A 27,081-nucleotide genomic window follows, 5' to 3' on the forward strand; every position below is an offset into this window, starting at 1 on the left:
TGATCAAGTGCATGATATGGTATTGGATGACCAGCGAGTCAAAGTGAGTGAAATTGCTGAGACTATAGGCATTTCAAAAGAACATGTAAGATATGAACAGTGTTTGGAGTGTTTTAACAAGAATAATTTATTACTATGGATAAGACTTGGATCCATCATTACACACCAGAATCCAAGCAGCATCAAAACAGTGGGCTGAAGCCAGCTGTTCAACCACAAAGAAGACAAAGTCAGTTGCATCAGCAGGAAAGGTCATGGCATCTGTGTTTTAGGATGTTAAAGGCATTTTGTTTATTAATTATCTTGAAAAGGGTAAAACAATAACTGGGGAATATTATTCCAATCATTTAACCAGACTAGACGAAAAAATTTGTGAGAAAAGATCTGGTTTGCAGAAGAAAAAAATCATCTTTCATCAGAACAATGCACCTGCCCACAAAGATGTTGTGGCAATGGGAAAATTAATGGATCTGTACTATGAATTGTTGGAACATCTGTCCTATTCCCCAGATTTGGCTCCCTCTGAATTCTATATTTTCCTTGCTGGGCAGCATTTTTTTCTTCGAATCAAGAGGCAATTGCAGCTGTAGAGGGGTATTTTGCAGATCTTACTGAGAACCACTATAGGAATGGGATAATGGTGCTGGAGCATCACTGGAATAAATGTATTAGTTTTAAGGGAGATAATGTTGATAAATAAAAATAATTTTGAAATTATAAATTCGTTTTTTCATTGTTAAGCCAAGAACTTTTCAGACCACCCTTGTATGTGGGATAGGTTATTTTTTTTTTTTTTTCCTCTCTCTCTCCCCTTCTTATATTGTGCCTTACAAATCGATAAAACTATTATTACGTTCATTATCAAATGAACCAATACCTCAAGATATTTAAAAAAAGAATATCTTGAGATATGCCACTTTCTAACTAAACTATGGCAAATTTTTTGTTTGCTTATATTATAAAAGTCCCCATCCTAATTAACAAAACTCACATTTAAATTCATTTAATTTAATGTCTCTATTATATCAGCTATTGCCATGTCTACCATGATGAATACTAATATTTGAAAGTGTCACATAACTTTTAGTTTTTCATTTCTGGAGCCGTTCCAGAAATAAAATCATTTCTGGACTATATACAGAAATCAGATTACTTGATCTCTCTCTATAGTCCAGGTATAGAGAGAGAGCGAGAGATCAAATAATGAGTTTTAGACTCTTTTATATGCTAAGAGCAGTCAACTTCACTACAAGATGCTATAACAATCCACTATGAATGAAAATAAGATAACTTCTTTTTGTTTATAATACTAAACCAAGAGAAAAAAACTTTCCATAATTATCTTTACTCATCCAATTTTGTGTGAAGTGAAAATAATTTTTAAACTGAGTTGTTTCTTTTTTTTTTTTAATTTTGTTGAACGTATCAATAAATATGAATTCTATTTCACAGAATTTATTCCAACCGGTCCACTTTTCTTTCTTTTTTTTTTCTTTTTCTTTTTTTATTAAAACACACAATCGATATGTGTTTTTCAAAAGTTGTTACTTTGAAAACATGTCCTGCCAGCATTTCAATTTGATTTTAATGGCTATCAATCATCACACCCTGAAATAAAGATTAAAATCTTATTAGTTCAATATTAAGCAGATTATTTTAATCAATATTATAAGTAGAACTGCTACAAATATTTAAAATTGTTAAAAGGAAAAATTTTTATAAGATCTGTGGCATTTCGAAAAAATATGTCTCCTTGGTAGCATCTGGATTTAAAATCCTCTGAAGGATGCACATTTTTAAACATACATCTGTCAAGTGCAGATTCAAAGTTGGTTGGTTTGTTTAATGAGAGCAAAAACTTTAGTTTCTATTGGGGGAAGGGGGAAGGGGGGGGAGGAACCCTTTCACTTCCATGAGACTGGCTAAATGCACTTTCAATTGAAATGCGTTCATAAATGTTCCTCAGATGGAACCAATAATACAAGCAACACACGTCTTTCCAACCAAAAGACAACCATTTTTCTGATTGTTATACTATGGAGGATATGCTGCCAAAATGCAGCCTTTCACTCAGTATATATGGATACAACTCTGAATTAGATTTTAAATTTTAGAAACAAATTATATTCAGAAGAATGGAAAAAAAAATTTAATACCAAATGGTGATTAAAAAATATCACAAAAGTTAACTTCTTTCCCTAATTTGGAGGAAGAAAAAAAAACTGCATAAAGTGCTCAGTTAGGCTCTTTCTTCAGCACAGTTGGCTCTCACTATCACAAACTTCTCGGTAACCCCTCCCACCACCACCTCCAGTCTCATACGGAGGTGGGGGAGTCCACCCAGAAACTTTGGTTTTTTGTCCCCCAGAATAGGCAAACCAGCACCATGAACACACACATCTACAGACATAGGACACCCCTGGGAGATATAGGGCTAACCACCTTATCCTCGAGTTATGGTTGCGGTTACAAAGTCCAAGGAAATTGGAAGATCATGGGCACTCGAGTGCCTGTTAGGACCACTGATGGATGGGATGGAATCTGAATGAAAAGATGATAAGATTTTAGTTTAATCATTATATATTCAAAGCTTAAAGTACATACAAGTAAATGAACAGAATTGCTTAAGTATTAGCAAGAGCTCAAGGACTGAATTAAAAGTGCTGACTGGAGGGAGAAGAGAATAAAGATCTTAAGATGCTTTGAAAGGTTTTGTCAGAGGATTAAAAAGTCATAGTTATCCCTGCCATGTGCTATGCTTTAGATAGTATTTATTCTAAATAACCATCCTGGGAAAGAGAAAGTATTTATTCTGGATAATTATCATGAGGAGAAGAATCCCCCCCCTCCCTCCCTCCCCAAATCACTTACAGACTTCTGACAGAAGTCTGCAATGTTTTTTTGGATGTCTTCTCATACATGTGAAGTCAAAGGATCAAAATACAGTCATTGAAGTCTGACATATGTGATACAATGCAAAACAGTTTTCTGAAGCAAATATTTGGACCAAGATGATAACCCAAACCTAAGCATAAAATTCTGTTTCACCTACAGATATTTTTACATACATGTGCCAATATGCTTGATGTACTGTCAAATGATGAATAAATGAGAAGAATGAATGTCAAATGACTGGGAATATATTTTAATTTGTAGTAATCACTGAAATGTATGCACTTCATATAGTAATTCCAAAGACAACTGAAAAATTGATCATAAACTAGCCTACATAACATAATACTATTAAAAAAAACAAAGTAATGCTGTTAAAATACATAGTTAACTTACACAAAAAGGATGGAATTATTAAATAATGTACTCGCCAGGGAACCAGGGAGAACAGCGAAAAGTCAGCTACTGGAACAAATCTGAAAACAAACCCCAACTCACCAGAGTTAAAGATCGGTACTATCAACGTAAGAAGCCTGAATGGAAAAAAATGGAGCTAGCTGAGGAATTAGATAAGTACCAGATCGACATAATAGGGGTGACTGAAACAAAAAAGACCAAAACTGGTGACATCTTTCTGAGCAATAAATACAAAATGTTATATTCAGGCAATGACAATCAAGGAAAAGAAGGAGTAGCCATAGTACTCAACACAAAATACGAGGCTAATCTTCTTGAATGGCAGTCAGTCTCAAGTAGAGTAATGTGGGCAAATATGAGAATGGGGAACTGGACAATGAGACTTATTTGTGCCTATGGTCCCACAGAAGGTTCTACTAAGGTAGAAGTGGAGGAATTTTTTGAGGCTTTAGAAAAAGCAACTGACACAATGAAAAATGAAAAGTTGGTCCTTGTTGGGGATCTAAATAGCAGAGTAGGAAATGATTCTGAGACATAAAAAATATTTTGGGAAAATTTGGAGAAAAGAGCAAAGCTAATAATAATGGCAAATATCTGTTGAATTTCTGCTCAGGACATGGACTGGTTATTAGTAACACCATGTTCCAACATAAAAATGTGCACAAATTCACATGGAGAGAAGAGGCTAGGAATAAGAAAAGTCTCATTGACTATGTTATTGTTGATAGTGATGTTTTCTTCCTAGTGCAGAACACCAGAGTGTACAGAGGATTTGAAATTGGAAGTGATCACTATTTAGTCTTGAGCAGTGTTCAAACCAGTTTTAACTTATGGATCTGAGAGCTGGGTCAGAAGTAAAGCACTTGACCAAAGACTAGAGACTGTAGATATGAGAGTCCTGAGAAATATTATAGGCGTGAACAGATGACATGAATGGTAATCTCATATTAAAAACGAGGATATTAGGAAAGAATTTGACATTGGCGGCATCTAGGAATGCATTAGCAGAGCTAATCTCAGGTGGAATGGTCACTTAAACAGAATGGGCGAAGAAAGATTAGCAAAACAAGTGTTCTCTGCCAGGTTAGCAGGAAAACCACCCAGAGGAAGACCATGATATAGGTGGATTGATACAAATATAAGATCTGATAATGATAATATTGGAGTCTTGACAAGTAACAGACTGATTTTCAGGAAAATTGTAGATAGGAAGTTAGTAATGATGTAAATTTTTCATGTAGTGCTATCATATCCTGTACACCTCTCAAGGGTACATGTCAGGAATTTGATGATGATGATGATGATTCTTTCCAAAATCTTCCCTGGTCTTTTCTTTAGCTATTTTTATGTTTAATTCAGCTCTCTTATATATATTTTTTCTCTTGAAGAATATATACTTACTTATAGTAGCAAGGAGCTTTTCCTATGAGATTTCTTCTTTTCCTGGACTATTTTAACTTTGTGTTCACTGTGGAATTTTCATACAGCATCACTGCATACTTCCTTGGCATTGGTCAATCAACATTGTTTTTTACCACGCATTCACTATTGAAGATCTGAGTATTTTCAAAGTCCTTTATTTTATTTTTTTATCACTAACATTTTGTCTGCACGGTTAGCCTAGTGGCTATGCGCTTTGCCCAAGGAAGGAGTGTCCTGGGTTCGATTCCCGTCGCCGACGTGAGGAGCTTAAGGATCTTCCTCAACCATAGCCAAGTTAGCTGGTCTTGGGCATGGACAGCAGGGTTTTTCATCCAGCAAGCTGGCAAACCGACCCCTTGAACACACGGAACTACAGCCATAAATACTTAACCCCAATGAGGGGGCTCAACTTGCCCCAATAGGGACGGGGGAGAAAAGGGAGGTAACTCCATATGAATAAATAAATAATTAACCATTAATATTTGCATATTTTGACATTATGTAGATTTCAATTTAAGGACGTACAAAAGAAGATTATTCCTAAGAAATAGGAGGAATGAAGGATGAGTATTCTATATAAATAACTAGTACATCATCATCATCAAATTCCTGCCATGTACCCTCAAGAGGTGTACAGGATATGATAGTACTACATGAAAAAAATTACATCATTATTAATTTCCTATCTACAATTTTCCTCCAAATCAGTCTGTTACTTGTCAACACTCCAACATTATCAGATCTTATATTTCTATCGTCTAAAGCACTTTGAACCGTATCAATCCACCTATATCTTGGTCTTCCTCTTGGTCGTTTTGCTGCCAACTTGGCAGAGAACACTTGTTTTGCTAATCTTTCCTTGCCCATTCTGTTTAAGTGACCATACCACCTGAGATTAGCTCTGCTAACGCATTCCTGAATGCTGACAATGTCAAGTTCTTTCCTAATATCCTCGTTTTTAATATGATACTGCCATTGATGCCATCTGTTCACGCCTATAATCTTTCTCAGGACTCTCATATCTGTGGTCTCTAGTCTTTGGTCAAGTGTTTTACTTCTGACCCAGCTCTCAGATCCATAAGTTAAAACTGGTTTGAACACTGTCTTGTATACAGCTAATTTAGTGTTCTGACTAATTTCTCTCTTATTCCATATGAATTTATTCCATTGACTTCCCACCATATCAGCTTTGTTGATTCTGTTGTCTATTTCCATATTAAATTTACCATCTTCAGTAAAAATCGTGCCTAAGTAGCTGAAATGTTTTATTTATTCCACAGGTTCCCCGTTCACAACACAATTGACATATTCAACAATTCTACCTGTTTTCATTATCTTTGTCTTTTTAATGCTGACCTTCATAGCATATCTATTACAACAGCTATTCAATTTAGTCACAGACACTTGCAAACTTGTAGCGGATTTATTTAGGAGTATAACATCGTCCACATAAAGCAAAGAGCTGACATTAACATCTCCAATTTTGATATCATGTTTAATACCACTTTCCTTCATAATGTGATCCATATAGATAATGAATAACAGAGGGGATAATGTACATCCTTGTCTCACACCAGATTTAACATTAAACCATCTTCGTGTACTTTCTTCAATTCTAACTGCTGGCTTACAACTCAAATACAGACTAAGTATTGCTTGATATAATGCCCCATTCACACCATATAACTGTAGCATATTGAATAGCTTCTCTCTTGGCACCCTGTCATATGCCTTTTCCAGATCGACAAAACTTAAATACAGATTTTGTTCTATACCCATGCTTTCTCGACTATTTGTCATAAAGTGAAGATATGATCCTGACAGCCGCTATTTGGCCTGAATCCAGCTTGTTCTTCACCAAGCTTTTCTTCCACAATTCTTCTCAACTGTTTCTCAAGTATGCTTGCATAGATCTTGCCAGGAACACTCAGCAGGGAAATAACTCTGTAATTCTCACATTAAGTTTTATTTCCCTTTTTATATATGGGTACTATGAGAGCTCTACTCCAATCATTTGGAATTCGTCCCTGTGTCCACACCTTCTGAACTATGCAGTACAGCCACTCTAAGACTTTTATACCACCATACTTCAGCATTTCTGGTCGAATATCAACTACTCCTGCTGCCTTTCCACATTTCAAGCCTTTGATGGCTTTTTCTACTTCAAGTATGGATATGTATTCCTGATTGAATGGCTGTTGAGTGCTTTTTACCACTGTGCTATCACTGCTTGTTTCATTTAGCAATTTTTCGAAGTAATTACTCCATACATCAAGGATATCTTTTTCTCCAGTTTTCATGTAACATTTATCATCTCTAACTCCTTTTACAACACTCTTTCCTCCATTTCTAAACTTCTTCAAGAACCTCCAGAATATCTTACGTTCTTTATATTTATTGTCTATGTTCTTGTAAATTCCTCCCATGACTTTTGTTTAGCTAGTTTTACACAGTGTTTAGCTTTCTTACATTTGTCTCTGTATTCTCTAAGAACACAAGCTGACTTATTTCCCAGGAACTTTTGATATGCTTTCTTCTTTTCCTTCACTGCCTCTTTAACTTCCTGTGTCCACCAGGGAGTTCTGATTTTTTTTATCCTTGCAGACAACCTCATCACATGCCTCTCTGGCTGAATCAATCAGGGTTTTCTTCAAGGCTTGCCACTGAATCTCCAAGGTTTGGTTCCTGTTCTCAAACTCTTTCATTTTATTCTTTAATAATCTTTGTGTATTTTAGTCTACAGTTCACATCTGAGAGCTGCTCAACTTTTATTCGTTTTAAAACTTTGTTAAATGTTATTCTTTTCAATACGAAATTCAATTTTATCCTGCTTCCATGTAAATCTTCAGATTATCAAGAGCATTACTAATTCCACATATCTTGAAAGACTTCACAATTGTCTCATGTTTCACAGGCTACTAAACAACCAGTGTAAGCAACTTGGAAGCTTTCTCTCCTTTTAAAGGTGAGCTTTGTATTAACTATAATTCCTCCAGCAAACACTGGAATTACAGTTGTTTTAAAAGTCATACTGATGCATCTTTAGACTACAAGAGAGTAAAATTTTATACAACAGGAAAAAAAAGATCATATTTTCTAGACCATGTGTCATATGGTCTCAAAAACATTAATATTCAAGAATGTGTAGATAGAATTAATGTAAGTCAGTATGGTCAGTGGTCACTTATGTAATATGGAATAGGAAAGATCGCTAGGCAATTATGATGAGAACAAATCCAATTTCAATAAACTAATTTTTACTTTTCAACCTTCAAACTATTCAAACCATTAGAGGTCTATAAACTTTTGAATGGGTATATAGGATATCATCTGATGATGATTTTTCATTATATGGAAAGTGAGGAGAGAACACAGGGACATCCATGGAAGTTAAATTTGTTTGCAGTCAAGAAAGGGATAAGGGCTAGTTTTTTCTCCCAGAGAGCAGTGAGTGAGTGAAATAGTTTGCCTTTAGGGATAGTAAGTACATCTAGTGTGCATGAATGTAAGGAAAGGTATGACAGCTAGTCTGGGTGATGTATGGCTTCCCTTGATGAGTCCTGATCTTTGATTCTCTGAAGGTCATAGATGATAATAATAATAATATTTTACAAATTAAATGTAAATTAAATATTTTATATATTTACATTTTTTTATTATTATTATTTACATTTTGTATATTTACACTGTGCTATATAGAATAATTTCAAGAAATTATTCTGTATAGCACAATGGTATAAAAATGGTAAAAAATTGTAAGTAGTATAATTATGCATACTTACTTTTTAACAACCTGTACTACATCTTCATCATTAAGAACATGATCTTTCCCAACATTCTGTGGATTATGTTTGACAGAAGATCCCCATACAAGAGCACTGTCCATGTAAAATATAATAAATGCCAGAATTAACCAAAACAGATTGAAAGAATTTTTTATTATAACTTTTATGAAGAAAAAAAAAAAGCTAGTGATCAGTAAATAATCATTATCATCAATTTTCTAATTTCAATAATTTTCTTTTGTTAGCATCACCACCAAATCAGTGATGGGACAAAGAACACTTCTTAAAGACTCCTCTGCATACCAGATTATGGAATGGGATCCTACCAAATCACAAAATAAAAGAGTATATAAATCATTAAAATTAAATCTACCAAAAAACAAAAACATTAGCATGTTAAATTACCTCTGATATATGGGGTCACCTAATACCCTCCACCCCTTTGTCGAACAGATACCATACACAGCCTACTTACAAACTTGCCAAACAATTAGCTAAATCTATTTTCCTCTCACAGGCAACCCTCCCTCCGTTATTCACAATTTTATTCCCTTTAAAACAAAATTTAGCCTAAAAGATTCAGACATCATGATCAACTTTGATATATCACTGTTCACCTATGTGCCTTTAAACAGAGATCCTTAACCTTATTAAACTACATTTCCCCTCTGGCATTTATGAATTATTCACTTTATTCAAATCATTTTTCATGGAAAGGAAAAATACACAAAACAGCTAGACAGGGCTGGAAAACCAAGCACCACACTTCAGATGCAGATGATGTACTTGCTATTTGACCTCATGGCTCACACACAAACAGCTGAACATCCAAAAATACACCTCCTCACCACAGCAAAAAAAGAAACTAATTAAAGAATTATCTCCTTCCTAGACACACTAGTGACATGGCTACCAAATGGTTTATTATCCTTCTCTGTTCAAGAAAACCCACGCATACAGGAAGGTACCTACATAAGCAATCACACCACCACCCATCTCAACAGTATGGCAACCTCAAAAATACACAATACACAGTCAGGACTATGTGTTCAAATAAACCAGAAACCAGCCCTGAAAACTGAACTTCGGTACCTCTGCAGCATGCTTTCAGCCAGGATATCCCCCCCCTTCCATAAAATAAACAAAATACTGCATGTCCACACCATTCCTCCTGCAATCAAACTGTTCTCATTCAAGATACTTCTGAAAAGACCACTAAAGTTCTCTGCAAACATAATAAACACATTCAGCTATCTACTTTTATCCATTTTTCTATGGATCAACTTCATCCTCTTGCACATCCTGGAGTGTATAAAGTTCCCTGTGCCTGCAGCTTGCTTACTTTTTTGTTGACATCTGCTTTGAACAAAACAAGCGATACATGTGATTATCTGCATGGCAAGTTAGAACTGGCAGACCATGTTCTGGACATTCCTTCACAAAGGGTTAAATAGGAGAAGACAACTATACTATACAGAAGTTATTACAGGTGTGAGGGACTATTTTAGAATCGGATCAACTATGAAGTACTCCTTCAATCTCAACAACATGGCTGTATTAATTTTCCTAAGATATTGAACAATCTGTCTGAGACCATATTTAGTACAAACTTCTCTGAATTAACTTTGCTATTATCCAAACTCTAGGAGATTAGTGCCTTTTTCAGTTAGAATTCGAATTGTTTCCATAACATTCTAATTAAGTGCAATGTGTCTACCACAGTTGTAATTTTTACTGTGATAATGCTGGTTAGTAAACCAACATATATTTCTCTGGAATATTTTCTACTACAATTCTGTCACTGCTTGTTTCATTTAACAGTCTTCAAAGCAATTGCACCAAACATCCAGAATATCTTTAGTTTCAATTTTTGTTTCAACTATTTCCTCCATTTTGAAGATTTATCAATAGCTGTAGAACATTTTGCCGCAAGAATTTTGCTCTTGATATTCTTGCCCAAGTCTTCCCATGACTTTTTAATGAGGCACTTTTACACATCTTAGCTTTTATATTTTTCTCTATAATTATCATAGGGCATCTGCCAGCTTATTGTTAAGAATTTTTGATATGCTTTCTTCTTTTCTATAACGCAGTTTTAAACACTTGTGTCTCATGGAGTTCTGATTTTTCTATCCTTGCAGACAACTTCACTATATGCTTTCCTAGCTGAGTCAATCAGTGTTTTCTTCAGCGTTTGCCAATGCATAACCAAGGTTTGATTTTTGTTTTCAAAGTCTTTCATTTTTTCTTTCATAATTTCTTACAAATTTTTTCATATTTGTACAGTCAAGTCTACAAGTGATTTATAAAAGTTGCTCAACTTTCTTTTAAAAACTTTCTTACATATATATTTTTTTAAATATGACATTCATTTATTACCCCCTCCCCCCTAAAACTAAGTGATGGTTGCCTCCATTTCAAATTCCCTGTATACTCTTGTATCCTGAATTGTATCCTGGACAATATCACTGTCAACACTATAGTCAATAAGAATTTTCTTTTTTCTTGTATCTTCTCTCCATGTGACACTTACCATTATTATTATTAGCTCTGCTCATTTTGCCAAATTTTCCCGAAACATTTCTATATGTCTGGAAGTCATTTCCTGCCCTGCTGTTTAGAACTCCAACAAAGACCAACTTTTCTGTTTAATGTCAGCTGTCTTCTCTAATGACTCAAAAATTCCTTCACTTCGTCCTTCAGAGAGCCTTTGGCAGAACTATAGACAAGTTTCAGTGTCCAATTCTCCATTTTGATATTTGCCTATATAATTTTACATGAAATTGCCTACCAATTAAGAAGACTATCTTCATATTTGGTATTGAATGCTATCACTGTTCCTTCCTTTCCATGACCACTATTGTCTGAATATAACATTCAATATTTATTATTTAGCAGGATCTCACCTGTTTCAGTCTGTCTCTGCAATACTAATTTTCCACATGGTACCTCTATAGTTCTTCTGCCAGTTCAACTTCTTTTCTGTTGATGCTTTTAATGTTGATGGTAGCTATCTTCAATTCTGCTGATGAGTTCGTTCTAGTAACTGACTTTTCTCTGTTCACCCTGGTTCTCTAAAAAATAGTGGGAAGGAAGTCTTGTTTAGCTAGGTGATGCCCCCAGTCAGCATAAAATTTCATCATAATGTGCCATCATGTTTGTTTCTGGCAAAAAAAAACAAAAAATAAATAAACTTTCAAATACAGAATTATAATTTCTAATACATTTTTAATCTTAATTTAGAAAAGAAAATTTATAAAGATATACAGAAAAAAATGGCATGCAGTCAACTCTCACTAAACAAAGTACTGTAACATTTTACCAAAGTCATGACCAATGCTATGTTAAAAGAACTTAAAATAGCAAAACATCCACCGAAACAAACTATTTCAGTGGTTCCCATGAGTTTGCTATAGTGGGCACTAAATGTATAAACTAATGTCTTCACTTAAACAAGGTTCTGTACAATCCACGAATCTTAAATATTTAATAATTCTACATGATTTCTCAACTGGATAAAGTTTTTTTTTTTTTTTTAACTATGTACTAACATAACTTATGTTTATATAATATTACTTATACTGGTGTTTTCAAACTGTACAAAAGCTGGGAATTGGTTTTTTTAATTCTCCTGTATAATTTTTTTTTTTGTCCATCAATCACATGAACAGTGATTGGACACTAAAATTTTGCTCATTTTTATTTATTTTTAACATAAACCAAATCAAAGTAAAGAAGAATTTCTGACCACGTGTCAACTTAAAAATTTGGTCCTGCCCACCTAATTTGTGATTCACAATTTTTCTTGCCATTTTCTCAAGTATACTCACAGAAATCTTCCTGGAAAATTCAACACAGAAATTTCTCTACAATTCATTTTTTTCCCCTCTTTATAAATTAGTGAAATGAAAGCTTTGTTCCAATCATGTAGGATTCTGTTTCTGACCAGGTATTTGAATTATGCAGTACAGCCACTGCAAAATCATATCTCCATATTTAAGTACAGTTGTCTCTCACTATAGCAAATACCATTATAACAAATTTGATTACTATAACAAACTGATGAAAAGTCCCAATCAAAGCCTGCAGGTACAATGCTATGCTAAAAGAAATTCACAATTTACAAACTATCCTGGTGGGCCCTATAAGTTTGCTGTGGAGAGAGTCAACTGTATATTTCACACTGAATACTATTACTTGAGCCATCTAATACTATCAACTTTTCTTAGTTTGAAAAGTTTGACAATTATTTTCTATTATGCCATGCTGGCTGCCTTGTTTAATAATTTTTCCAAGTACCGGTATCCCTCGATTAATAAATCCCTCGATGTTACCGCTTATATCAAAATTGCGTTAATCAAGTCTAATAATCAATGGTAAAAATTACAATTCGTCCATGATCGATTACTGTATTAATAATTCGTTTTATATGGTACTCTTTTAGGAAAGATAAAAAATGAATGCAAAATACATGTTTAATAAATACTTGTATCTACATTATTTACTGCAATTTTTTTATTAAAAGAAGTCATCAGGGGTCGTTTGAACAGTTTTAGTTTTTTTCTTATCAGAATAAATTCTACGATAACAAGCAAAATGACTCTCCAAACCTTGGCAAACAAGCAATAAAACATAAAGAAAAAAACACTGCAAATATAATACATGATGGTACAAATTAAGTAGATATTGAATCCAACATTATTTCATAGCCGAATATAGAAACTACAAGAGTTTCGTGCAGAATATATAGAAACTAAAAGTTTAGGTGGATGCAAGCATAAGCAACCTTATGGACAACTCGTAGTAAAGGTGGAGTAAGCTCCAGATCACTTTCCTTAGTATTTTCCATAATGTGAAGCACATCTCCTAGAGGAGATGTATGATAAATAAGCCTCTGACTCTCTATTTCAGTAATACATGATGGTTTTTATTTTCAGTTACAATCTAGAAATTATTGAACAAAGAATAATAATAATAATAATAAAAAAAAAACTAAACCATACTATAGTGACATCGGAGGTCGCGGTATCTCTCAGATACAATTTACTGTCAAATAACAAACCTTTACATAACATGTGTTAAACCAAACTGACAGCAAAAAAACAGTGTGGAATATCACTCATAACATATGAATGCACAGCTACTCATGACCTCCAAGCTATATACTGAATTGTGTAAGAATATTTATATTAAACATTTTGCATGTATCTGTCAGATCAGCTGTGAGCTCTGCAGGGTTAAAGGCACGTATATCAAGGGATTGCCGCAATTAATTTCGGCGCATTAATCAAATCCCATTAAGCAAGGGATACCTGTAATTATTCCAGACATTCAAGAATATCCTTGTCTTCAGTTTTTACACATCACCTCTTTTGTGGTAATCTTCTACCACTAAAAAGCTAAGAAATCATTTCTTAGCTTCTTTTTTTTTTAATTTTTAAATTTAAGTTTTTTATTTTATTTATATAATTTATCATATAGCACAAGATTTGAAGGGGGATATTCAATTATTTGCTGATGATGCAAAACTAGGGAGGGCAACAGTTGATAAAGGTGATGTAGATATTTTACAGGATAAGTTAAATAAATTGGCAGTGTGAGCAAAAGACAATGGTTATCAATTCAATATTGTAAAGTGTAAGGTAATGCACTTCGAGATGAAAAGATCACACACTTTGTATCATATTGATAGTATTGATTTACAGGAGATTGATAAGGCTAGCAATTGGGGGGTGATGATGGATAGAGATTTGAAATTCAGAGGACATATTGCAAGAGCTGGCAAAATAGCTCAGAGGATTACTTGGATGCTGAAAAACACATTGATAAGTAAAGATAGGGAGGTTATTATCCCTCTTTATAAGGCTATGATTCAGTCACATGTTGATTACTGAGCAAGATTTGGTCACGTGTGATTCTTGGGGATCAGGAGGTGGTGGAGGATTCAGAGACAAGTGACCAAGCTGGTAACAGGTCTGTAGAAAGTTTCCTATCAGGATAGATTGAGGGTGTGTGGGTTGCGGAGTTTAGCTGAGAGGTGGAGAAGTGGGGATATGATAGAAACTTATAAGTTACTAAAGGTATCCTATAAGATTGACACAAAAGAAATATTTCAATACATAGAGAGTAAGGGGAAATAAAAAGGGGTCCCATTTGGAAGTTGTGTAAGAGTGTGTGGACTAGATTCTTTATTTGGAGAGTGGTGAATGAGTGAAATGGACTGACAAAGATGGTTGTGAGCGCCCCAACAGTGAGCTGTATGACAGGTATTGTGTTAATGGATAGAGTAGGTCTCCTGCAATGACTCTTGACTCATTGCAGACCTACCTGTGATCCCAAACTGTGCTAGTATGTGTAACCCATATAAATAATAATAATAATTAAAAAAGCAGCTAAGAAATTCTTTCTTTTTTCTTTTTTTTTTTTTTTTTTGTGAACTGCTCCTGACTTGTACCCCTCAGGAATTTTTATTTTTCTGTCCTGCAGTCAATATTTTAATATTTTCTTCATATTCTGATATAGAATATCTCAGGTTTGGTTCTTGTTTTCAAACTTTTAATCATACACTCATTCACACATGAAACTTCAAGTTTGATTCTTATTCAAATACCCCCCTCTCCCCATTTCATGTGATACTTCTTTGCATCAATCAATAAAACTTTCGCTTGTGAGTTAGCGTCATGCTAATTTATGCATATCTTTATGTTGGAACAATGCTTAATAATCTGAGCATAAATCAACTAATGCTTAAATTATTAGCCTTGCCATACTAGCACAGTTTGGGATCACAAGTACAAATGAGATGTCCCGTCCAATTTCTTTATTTCATCTGGAAATGTCTCTCAATCAAGAAGTTTATCTTCATTACACCATTAAATATTATAAACAGGGCTTGACAAATTATACAAATCCTACTCGCCATGAAAAAAAAAATGTACTCACCCAAGATCCCCCCCACCACCCCCGTGTTCTAATGTCCCAGTTAGTTAATTGGAGTTTCATATAGTGATCAGTGGTGCTGTATCAAGAACATCTCCTTTGTGCAAGAATCATATTCCAAGAAGTCAATAAATAATAAATACAGGAAGAACATAAAAATAACATTGATTTTTTTGGAAAATATAATTTTTTACATTAATTTTTTTTTAGTAGAATAGCCCTTTATATTATGCATATTCTTCATGTTTTCTTAAAGTTAAAAGATTTTGTTTAGAAAGTTATTTTTAAATAAAAAATATTTATTTTGATAATTTCTTGCAGCTACTAGCCAGTTGACAAAATCTACTTGATACATGTGAGTCAAGCTCTGGTTATAACTATCCCTTCTCTCTCTTATCCTGTATTACCTGAATAAATAATCTTTTTATTAAAGTACAAAAATGCCAACTATTTTGATTTTTCTCTGTGTAACACCAGTTTTGGTCAATATGGTATTTAATTCCTCTTCTAGCTCCACCATTACTACAAGAATTCTGCAGAAGTTTTTACAATAGTTGAGTTGAATGATTAGTCTCATCCATCCATTTAGGGTGGGTACAGTCCCCTAATGAGGGGTTCATAACAAATTGTAATGCAGCCAGTTGGTCACTCCTTGCTGTATCCCCTAAGGGCAGTATTCATGACTGTAATCCGTATGTGTGTTAATGCGGTTAGTTTGCCTGTTCTGGGAGACAAAAAACCTGAGTTTCCAAGTGAAAAAACCCATACCTCCATATGAAGCTGGCTAACTCACCTTTCACTGAAAGAGATTAGATAAAGGTTCCTCATGTCACTGACGGGAATCAAACCCAGGTCTTTCCGATCAAAGGGCTTTGTCTATATTGACTGAGCTATGGAGGTTCTATATAGTTGAGTATTCATTGTTTATTCTGATTTCTTGATACATGAAACAGATGTGTTTTACCATGCGACTGATCAAACTAATCATGTTATACCATCTATATACATATACCATGTGTATGTAGTTTCAATCAATGTGAATACAAGGGATAGCTAAGTTCGAAATCAATCCATCCATTTTTATACAGCATTCAAGTGAATTCTTTAATCAATATAGTACACTGTAGGAAGGTGTGGATTAAATGCTGGATCAGACACCTAGTAAGTTCTCCATCTTTCTTATGGTCCAATGCACAGTTTCCTCTCAATAATCTAGATTCAACTCTTTAATAATCTCACTAATGATAACTTAGGTTTATTGCATATAGTATTTACTGAATATTTACTAAGTGATAAAATTAACTTACTATTTAAATTCTTTTATAATGGACCTATGCAATTTATTGCAAAAATCTTCAATTGTTCTTCTATCTTGATTAAGAATGACAGGTGCTTCATAATCTGGTAATTGACCCTTGGGCTTAGTATATCTGTAAAAACAGATGAAACCAGTCTCTAATTTAGTTAAAAAGATCAACTGATATTATATTACATGAAATTTGTAATTTTTAATAAATAACAAAATGATATAATAAATATTTAGGAATGTGTTAGCAGAGTTAATCTCAGGTGGTATGGTCACTTAAACACAGAATAGGAAAGATTAGCAAAACAAGTGTTCTCTGCCAGGTTGGCAGGAAAAAGACCCACAGGAAGACCAAGATATAGGTGGATTGATCAGTACCAGATTATCAAATAGGCAGAGTAGGCACCAGCCTATGGGCCCAAAACCGTTTAGGGGCCCCCCACAACAACGGATCAAAATAATATTGATTTGATCTTGAAAGAAAATTACAATCAAGCTTTCTTAAATTGTTTCCAAAAGATAGAAAAAATGAATCAACATAAAGAAACAAAAACTTTACATTAATGTTATCCCACTAGAGCACATGCATGAGAAACCTCCAGAAATATAGTTTTGTTTGTTTATTACAATTAAAAATTCCTTACTTTTTGTTCAATAATATTGTGTAATATTGTTTAATAATTATTGTTAATAACATAATATGTTTATTTGTTTAATAACATTAATAATTGTTAATGTTTGTTTTGTGTAATAAAATTGGTTTATTAAAATTGTTGGTTGTTAATTAAAAATGTATTAGGAGATAATTTGTGAGGCCCCCCCCCCACTACAAGATTTCAACTGCCTAGGGACTTCCACAGGGTTTAATCCAGCATTGAGATTGATACAGTAAAAAGTGCATTAGAATAGAGAAATATAAGATCTGATAATGTGGGAGTCTTGACAGGTAACAGATTGATTTGGAGGAAAATTGCAGATAGGAAGTTAGCAATGATGGAAGTTTGTCATGTAATACTATCATATCCTGTACACCCCTTGAGGGTACATATCAGACACATGATGATGATAATGATGATTAATCTGTCATTTCTCAGGTCTTCATCATCTTAACCAGATTAGTGACCTATTATGTCCAATACTATGTAACACTACAACAGAGCTGGTGATTATTTACAAAGTCTGCTATGTCTCATTCCATGTACATATGCATATATACATACATATATATATTGCATGTATTTACTAGCCAGTTTTACTATCTTGCAGGATGACAAACCAGTTTCTGGAAAAGGGAACTCCTAGAAACTCATGCAACCTTCATATGAGCCTGGCTAACTCACCTTCAGTTGAAAAGCAATCAAAAAATGTCTTCACATTCTAGGAATTCAAAACAAGACTTTTCCAAACAAAGTGCCCTGTCATTACCAACTAGTGGAGCATCTAAATCTTCAACATTCTCAAATAACATTTCAGCTATCTAAGGTACTGCTAACTGCATCAATCTACCTAGACTTTGTTCTATCTTAGCATGAAAGTATCAAACATTTGTTTGCTAATCTTTTTTTTCCAACTGTGTTTAAGTGACCATACTACAGTACCTGAGATTATCTCTGCTCACATATTCTTGAATGCTGATAATTCTAAGTTCTTTTCTTCTTCTTTCCTCAACCTAATGGTTGGTGGGATAGCAATAGGCTACTTTACTAAGGAATAATGATTATGGAATAAGGTGGTTTCCCATTGCCTTCCTTACCCTCAAAACAGGCAAACTGGTCCTATGAAAAATCCTGCACCTCTGTATGAGACCAACTAACTCACCTTTAGTTGAAAAGATCTGATAAAGGTTCTTCACATTACTGATGGGAATCGAACTCAAGTCTTTCTGACCAAAGGGCTTTGTCTATACTGACTGGCAAAGTTCTTTTCTAATATCTTCATTTTTAATATGATTAATCCATTGATGATATACAGGGATTAGACAAAATAATGGAAACTTGTTATACATACATATTTCTTTATTAATATGGTATTGGACCACCTTTTGCCTTCGATACAGCTTGAATTATTCTTGGAATGGACTCAAGTTTTGAATAGTTTCTGGTGGAATTTTGTACCAGTCTTTTTGAAGAACATCTTCAATTGTTTTAAAGATGTTAGAGGGGAGAATCTGTTTCTTATTCTAGTCTCCAAAACTGACCACAGTGGTTCAATAATGTTCAAATCTGGTGCTTATGCTTGCCATAGATGTTCAACATCTATGGCAAGCATAATCACCATCATGGAAGAGCATGAAGGCAAACTTTGGGGGCATTGTTGTCTTGGAAATAACACTTGGATCATGGGATCATGATTAAGTTTATATTAATATTGATATAAACTTAATCATTTGCCTTTCAATTTAGTCTATTACTTGTGAGCACTCTGATATTGTCATATCTAACATTTCATTCTTCTAAGTCATTTCTGACCGAATTAGTCGTCTGCTTAGTCCTTGGTCTTCTTCTGGGTCTCTTTCCTGCCATTTTGAAATCATACCTCTGCTTTGCTAACCTTTCTTGACCAATTCTATTTAGGTGGTCATACCACCTTAGATTAGCTCTGCTCACACATTCTGTTAACGATGTCGACTAATATTTTCATTTTTAATATGATTCTGCCGTTGATGCCATCAGTTCATTCCCCTAATATTTCTCAGAACTCTCATATACGTGGTCTCTACTCTTTTGATCAAGTGCTTTATTTTTAACCCATTATGGATCCCAACTCCATAACTTAAAAATGGTTTTGAACATTGTCTTGTATTGCTAGTTTAGTGTTTTGGCTAATTTCCCTCTTATTTCACATAAATTTATTCAACTGGCTTCCCACCACAACAGCTTTGCTTATTCTGTAGTCTATTTCAAAATTTATTTGCCATCCTCACTAAAAACCGTATCTAAATAGCTGAAATATTTTACTTGTTCTATAGGTTCTCACTGAGCATGCAGCTGTTCCTGCCTATTTTCATAGTTTTGGGATTTTTATTACTGATTTTCATGCCGAATTTGTTGCAGCTATAACAGCTACATATTCATAACGAATTTGGTTAGAGAACCATGGAAACTTGCACTGGATGTGTTTAGGAGTACATACACCATCATCTGCATAAAGCTTTAAAGAGCTAAGTTTGATATCTCTAATTCTAATAATAGGTTTTATGCCACTTTCACATTTATAATGAGATCCAAATAGATGATGAATAAAAGTGAAGATAATGTGCATCCTTGTAACAGTCTCTTGATAACACTGTACATAGTAACTCTTGATTATAATAACAGAGATTCTTGATTTAATAAAGTAACCCCCCCCCTCCAACATTTTGGAATTATTCAAATTTACTATATATGCAAGCACTTTCCTTGAGAAGGAAAAATCTGCAAACAAATTGATACTGCTGTAATTGATTCCATGCTCTATCCTTTTTTGGCCAATTTTTACTAACATTTCACTGGATTTCCAACCAGCATCTTCAGAGCACAAATTACAAATGTGGTAAAACAGCACTTAATTAAATATAGTTGTACAAACAATTAAAACTGTAAATGAAAAAGGAACTAATGCTCTAACTCTAGGGCTCCCGATGAAAACAAAATTAATTCTGAAAAGCCATGTGGTCTTAGAATGATATTCTCCAAGATATTTTGGCAAATTAATGACTTTGAAAGTTTTTTCACTTGGTTATATTATAAATTAAAGATGCCAAGAAATTATATTCTGGTTTCATCCTTTATCCAAGTGTAAGCAAAACAAAGTTAATTTCTTAACATCTTTAATTTATAGCATAAAAAAGTAAAAAACATTTCAATATCTGTCTCTAATCCAAAGTATTTTAGTAATAAGATTTGACACCTTTTGACTACTTGTATATAGAAATATGACTTCTGCATTATTTCGATCTTGGAATCACTTCTGGGTCTGGCTCCCACTGATGAGACCTCAATAAAGATCAAACTGGTCTGGGGAGTGTCCCTTGCCATAATGCATGTCTAAGGCAATTGATGTGAAGTCATTAGCCTATATATACAAGTAGCCTCCAGTCTTGAAGTGACATCATGCGCAAACTTTGTTTTGCTTACACTGGATAAAGGATGAAACCAAGAATTTCTTGGCATCTTTAATTTAAATTAATGACTTGTTAAAGTTGGGAGAAGGCTTCACGGCTGATCCCGATTCTAAAAATAGTTTTTCAAAACCTATAGCATCTTCTATGCAGCATAGCTGTCTTTTCCATTTAATCCTGTATGAAGGAATGTCCAGAGTATGGTCTGCCAGTCTGAGCTTACCATCCAGATGATCACAAATGCACTTGCAAAAAACTTTCCTTAATGATGAGAAACTGGGTATTTATTCAGTCAGTAAACAATTATAAAATACATACAAAAATTAAAAGAAACTAATTTCACCACAGATTACTTGTGGGCGCTTCTTCTGAGTAAAATATATAAATGATGCTTGCAAATACAAAATATAAATTAACAAGTGAAGTGACAAGAATAGTAAAAATAATAGAAAATACATGGAGACTATCAAGCAGAAATTTATATTTTTTTTCCTGAAGAAACCAAAAGTAATCTATGGTAAAACTAGTCAGTTTTTTTAATCTTTGCATGTGTTTTATAATTCTTAATAATCAATTAAATACTCCATTTCTGATCATTAACCTTTTATCAAAAAGTATTCCCCTTCAAATAAAAAATTTCCTTTGTAGGCATAGTGGGAATTGGCTTTTAAACATTGACTGTAATTTTCCAAATACTTTCAGCAAGCATGACAGTACTCCTTGTCTTTGACCACTTCCATGGTATGTAATGATTCACTTATTCTATTTCATCATCACTGATTTTTATTTCTGTTTACAGATGGACACTGCACACAGCCTTTGATTTTATGGTCCATGCATTATGTAGAACATAATGCATGGACCAAGTTTTCTATCCTTTTATTGGTTGCCTGCTTGACCAATTTCTCATAATGTTGTAATGGGACTTAGCTTGTATGGCTCATTCACATAAAAACAGCAGTATATAGTGTACCTATTTGCATTCTTAATAAAAGAGCTATGCCTTTGAAATCTCCATGTTCCAGTTACACATTTTAACATTCATGGCAATTTAGAAGGTATTCTATATTTTCATATAGATCCCTTATACTAAATGATCAATGGTGAATAGAAGGAAATACACACTGCATTTAAAGAACTCTTTTTAAATTTAATTCTGATGCATCAATGAACAGTCTCCATTCTTCTCATTGATGCTGATGTCTAACAGCTGTCATCAAATCATTTACATTGGTACAATAATTAAGATTTGTTTTTACAATGAAAAAACTAACAGCCATCTTATTTTTCAGCCTTGCAATGTGAAACCAAGTAATTTGGCTTTTAAACAAGTTCAGATCACAAACTAAATGATTCAGTACTGCTTATGTAATGAGATATAGCTCAGTTAGTATGATTGTGTTGAATGCCACCATCATTGATGATCTAGCTCATGTACAGTCTTTCATGTCACACCACAGCTATGTTAAAAGGTTTTAAAAGAGCAAATTATATTTTTGGTATCTTTAATTTATAGAATAACCAAGTGAAAAAGTCTTTCAACATTTATCTCTAGTCCAGAGTATTTTAGTAATACGGTGTGACACCTTTCGACTACTTGTATATGGAAATATGACTTCTACATTACTTCAATCTTGGTATCACCACTTCTGGGTCTGGCTCCCATTAATGAGACCTAAATGAAAGTTGAAAACGGTCTGGGTAATGGCCCTTCCCATAATGCATTATGGGATACTAAGGCAATTGATGCGAAGTCATTAGCCTCTATATACAAGTAGCCCAGTCATGAAGTTACTTCACACACAAACTTTGTTTGGTTACACTTGGATAGTGAATGAAACCAAGAATATAATTTCTTGGCATCTTTAACTTATAGTATAATCAAGCAAAAAACTTTCAACAGCTATACAGGAAATGGCTATTTTTTATGTAATTAAAACAGTTTTATTGTTTATCCAGCTCTCTAATAACTTTTATTTTATTCATATGCTTATATAACGGCCGTGAGGCCCCTTTTACGGGGAAGTACGGCACCATCTCAATCCCCCCAAATTTTATCCGGGCTCGGGACCAGCATAGCTGATGAATCAGGCCTATGGCTGGGTCTTAAGTATTCTTGACTGTAATCTGTGTGTTCACGGGGCCGGTTTGCTTGCTTGCCGGAGGAAAAACCACAGATAAACTGGAGAGAAAAACCTTGCTGTCCATGCCCAATACCGGCTAACTTGGCTATGTCTGAGAAAGATCCTTGAGCTCCTCACATTGACAACGAGAATCAAACCCAGGACACTCCTTTCCTCTAATAACTGAAATCTCAGTATAGCAGTCTGTCATTTCTTCATGTGAATGTGACTAGATGATTGAGAGACCATTGTATTATAGTTTCCTCATTTTGTTTAGCTATATTCATCATAGCATTAGTCATATTAAATCAGTAAAACAGACTTATTATAATCTGAAATGGAATGAAACTGAATCTCAGATTATTTTGGCATATATCATATCAAAATTGATGGTAAAGACTAAACCTCAATATTTAAGCTGATTCTGCAAAAAAAAAAAGTGTCAATCAAAAGAATGAAAGGTACAGAACATGGCTTGATTTTTTTTTTTTTTTTTGAGGTATGGCGAAAAAAATTATACTATATGCTAGACCCAAGTGAAGAAAATGTAAATAAATACATTAAATAATCCCCAAATTGAATGAAATGAAGACTGCAGAAATTATTTGCACTTCAACTGAAAACCAGAATTAATGTTTCAAAACTTGATTAATGGTCTTGAAAATTATTTTTTTTCTGTTTTCAAGTATTCTAAAATTTTAAAAGCATTGGTGATAAATTGAAATATAAGACAAAATGGAGTTGGAATAAACTAAACAATACCACAGAAGTAATAAGAAATAATGAGAAAATAAGAAAAACATGAACAATACCAACTACAGGTGCTTTTAAGCACCTGTAGTAGTTGGTATTGTTCATGTTGGTATTGTAAATAATATTATTTATAATTATGAAACATGAAAGAAAATGAATATGTACAAAACAATATATTTTAGATGAACTGTGAAATCACTGAATTTATATTTAATTTTCATTCATTTTTACTGAAATATGCTGAATATCACATGAAAAAGATGACAATTTCAGTTCAGCTCTTACATTTAATGTTTATGTACTCATGTCAATAATGCATAGGACACAAAAATAGGACATGCTCAAGAGGCTGACAAGCTTGCTGAAGAGGAAGCTGAAAAATTGAAATCATCTTACTTAATATCAATAACTTTGAGCACAAGAAAGAACAAGCCTCCCCCAATAATTCAGATGAATGTATTAAGATACCTAATAAGCTAATAAAAGAAGGTACCTAGAGCCTGTGTAGCTCAGCGGATGTGGCATTTGCACACCACGGCGCTTGGCCGCACGAAGGAAGACTTGGTTTCGAGTCTAGTCGCCGACTAGAGGAAATTTTTCTAAGCCTTTTTTCGACCGGTTCCCAAGTTAGTCGCTCTCTGGCACGGGCAAGCAGGTTTTTCCTCCCGGAAACTAGGGTTTTTCGTCCCGTAAACTCAAGAAAATCAACCGTAGAACCCACATTATTTCAGACATTAAATATATTGTGTTAGGGTTAGGGACCACGAGATGGCGGCACATTTGAGCCGTCTCTCTTCACTGTGTACTGCTTAATTAGTGATAGCCTTGGGCCATCTATCTCTGATTGGTACCAGTGGAGATTGAACTGCCCACTCAGTCTCCAAAAGTTAGATAGGGCTAAATGGCCTCGCCTACTCCCCGTATACGGGAATAAAAAGGCATTAGCTGATTTTTTTTTTTTTTTTGAAGAAGGTACCTTTAGAATGAAATGTATTGCAATGAGTTAAGAACATGAAAGAAATTAACTTTATTTAGTGTATGAAAACCTTTTCTTGCAGAATCTGCTAAATCTTTTCATTAATGCATATTTCGTTTAGATAAAATTATGGAGGCTCTTAAGAATATGGAATTCTTTTATTCATGCATTTTTAAGAACTTAAAAATTTTCCTTTTAAGCAAATGTAGAACATTTGTTTTCATCAACAAATTAATAAATGCACTTACATTCTAATTAGTTTTAAATAATCCCAAGTTCTTTCAAGCAAGTCATCAAAATTCCATTTGTGATGAGCAGAAATTGGAACACAGTGAGGTATCTTGTAAATGATATCAAGCTCCTATTAAAAATAAAAATAAAAAAAATAAAAAAAATAGCACCATCATTGGCAGAGCAGGTAAATGGCATATTTTACAATTTATTACTGCAAAAATACAACATATAAATAAAAATATAAATTCCCTAACACCTTTTCATTTTCAAGGGAACAGGCAACACACTTGGTTTTAGCTTTTTAGAAATCAGTAGATACCAATCTCCTCCTTTCCCCAGTGCTGATATTGAGCATTTCCATGCCATTCTGTATTTAGCTAGTTGTGAGATTAAAAATCCAAGTTTATTCTGGGAAAAAAAAACTATTTGCCATCAAAAATCAGTTAACTCAAGAAGTGGCTATAAAAATAACGTAATAAAAGTTCTTGCAGTTAGTGGTGACTAGGGAAAATTCAGAGTGACCTCCCATCTTTTTTCTGCAGGCTCATTATCATGGAAGTTACTACGAAGCTATCGATGCTTTAGGACTCAATAACATGCATTCAATGCAGTGTTCACAAATGCAAAATTGGAGCAATTAAATTGTTGCATCAAACAGCTAGATGTGCCGTATGGTTGGTAAGACCTGGGTTGCCGTAGGATACTTATTTCCAATAATATGTATTCAATGCTTTACTACAGTGTTTACAGATGCACACATACACAGTTTCAGCAATTAGGCAATTACATATCTGCTGCCAACAAACTCGGTCAGTGATGACGATGCTGTTTGGTTGGAAAGACCTGTATTCAAATTATTATTACTCAGGTGCCTCCATGCAGTCAAAAGACTCATCGTGGGAGGTCCTTCCTAAGAACATAAAGTCTGTCAAGATTCATGAAGAGACACCAGCCATTTATGCAAACTAAAACAAAAATATCACAAAAGATGTCAGCTGAATATGAAGAAAAAACGATTGAATTTCATTGATTCATCATTAACGCAAGGAAACGAGAAAATTTTGAACTTGCGCAAATAGGAAACATAGACGAGGTTCCGATGACTTTTGATGTGCCCTCAAACAAAACTGTAGATTCCAAGGGCACTAAAAGTGTTACTATTGTTGTGTCGTCCATCTTGCTAATTGATCCATTTATGTTGGTTAGTTGGATCTATTCTTATTTCTTTAAATTCCGTTTTTATTTTGTTAGATGCGGGTTGATACTGATCCGAATTTAAGGAAATTTATATTATACTGCGTCACCCTACATTCAGATTAGTCGATATAATACAGAGGAATCAATCATCAACTAACTTTTGCAATCTCACTTTATACAGGCCGAGGTTAATATTATCATTTAAGGCTTCCGCAAGGTTCGAATAAGTTTCATGAGTGGTGCAATGAAGAAAAATCAGGCAAACAACAAATGAATTCAATAAAATAAACATTTAATACAGAGTTATAGAACATGTACATTTAAGCATAATTTTCTAAGCAAGATAATCTAATTGAACAATAATCAAAATATCTCTGAGACACTAGTAGCCACTCGGTTTGGTTTAAAGATTAAAGTTAAATTTACAGATCTTATTCTCCAGCACTTAAATACTATTATCACAACTCGTCTCTATTCAATGAGATAATTCAATTCTTTTATACATCTACTTAGTTCAAATACTCATAACAAACAAAACATTAGGCATTAAACATTCAGCTGTCAATTCTATATACTTCCAAATAATTTAAAATGGTTCACACAGTTCAATGTTCCAGAATTTTACAGTAATTATTCTTAAGGTAGAAATTTCTAATTCTCTCTTAGTCAACAAACACTTAATTTAATTATGAGGCAGTTATCATTTCAAGGGGGAAACACTTTAAAGTTTCATACTTCGGTTATTTTTAGTAAAACGCCACAGTTAATGTTAAGATATATCAGGCGGAGCTAACTCTTATTTCTTCACACTGAAATACAAAAAGGACTACTCTTACTGGGTTACACCTTTTACACACTGGATTTACTATAGGCACACTTAAAACTGTAGTTAACTATTACTTTGAAGTAACACTATTCAAAAGAAATCTTCACTATAA

General features: G+C 33.8%; 1 protein-coding gene across 2 annotated transcripts in view; it reads right to left on the reverse strand.

Annotated features, from left to right (window-relative positions):
- Positions 1 to 1,390: 1,390 nt before the first annotated feature.
- 128up (GTP-binding protein 128up) overlaps positions 1,391 to 27,081 on the reverse strand; it is a 79,243-nt gene continuing 53,552 nt past the window's right edge. The window contains exons 6-9 of one of the 2 annotated variants that reach the window (XM_090409994.1): positions 24,961 to 25,073; positions 16,763 to 16,885; positions 8,514 to 8,609; positions 1,391 to 1,608 (exon numbers count right to left, since the gene is read on the reverse strand). In XM_090409994.1, coding sequence (XP_090266120.1) covers positions 1,602 to 1,608; positions 8,514 to 8,609; positions 16,763 to 16,885; positions 24,961 to 25,073 — 339 coding nt within the window. In that variant the 3' untranslated portion in view covers positions 1,391 to 1,601. Of the gene's footprint in view, positions 1,609 to 8,509; positions 8,610 to 16,762; positions 16,886 to 24,960; positions 25,074 to 27,081 lie in introns of those variants that run through there. The other variant, XM_090409995.1, reaches the window with a different exon arrangement.

This window comes from Typopeltis vanoorti, chromosome 20 (genome assembly GCF_054136105.1).
Source record: "Typopeltis vanoorti isolate ZY-2024b chromosome 20, IOZ_Tvanoo_1.0, whole genome shotgun sequence".
Taxonomy (NCBI): domain Eukaryota; kingdom Metazoa; phylum Arthropoda; class Arachnida; order Uropygi; family Thelyphonidae; genus Typopeltis; species Typopeltis vanoorti.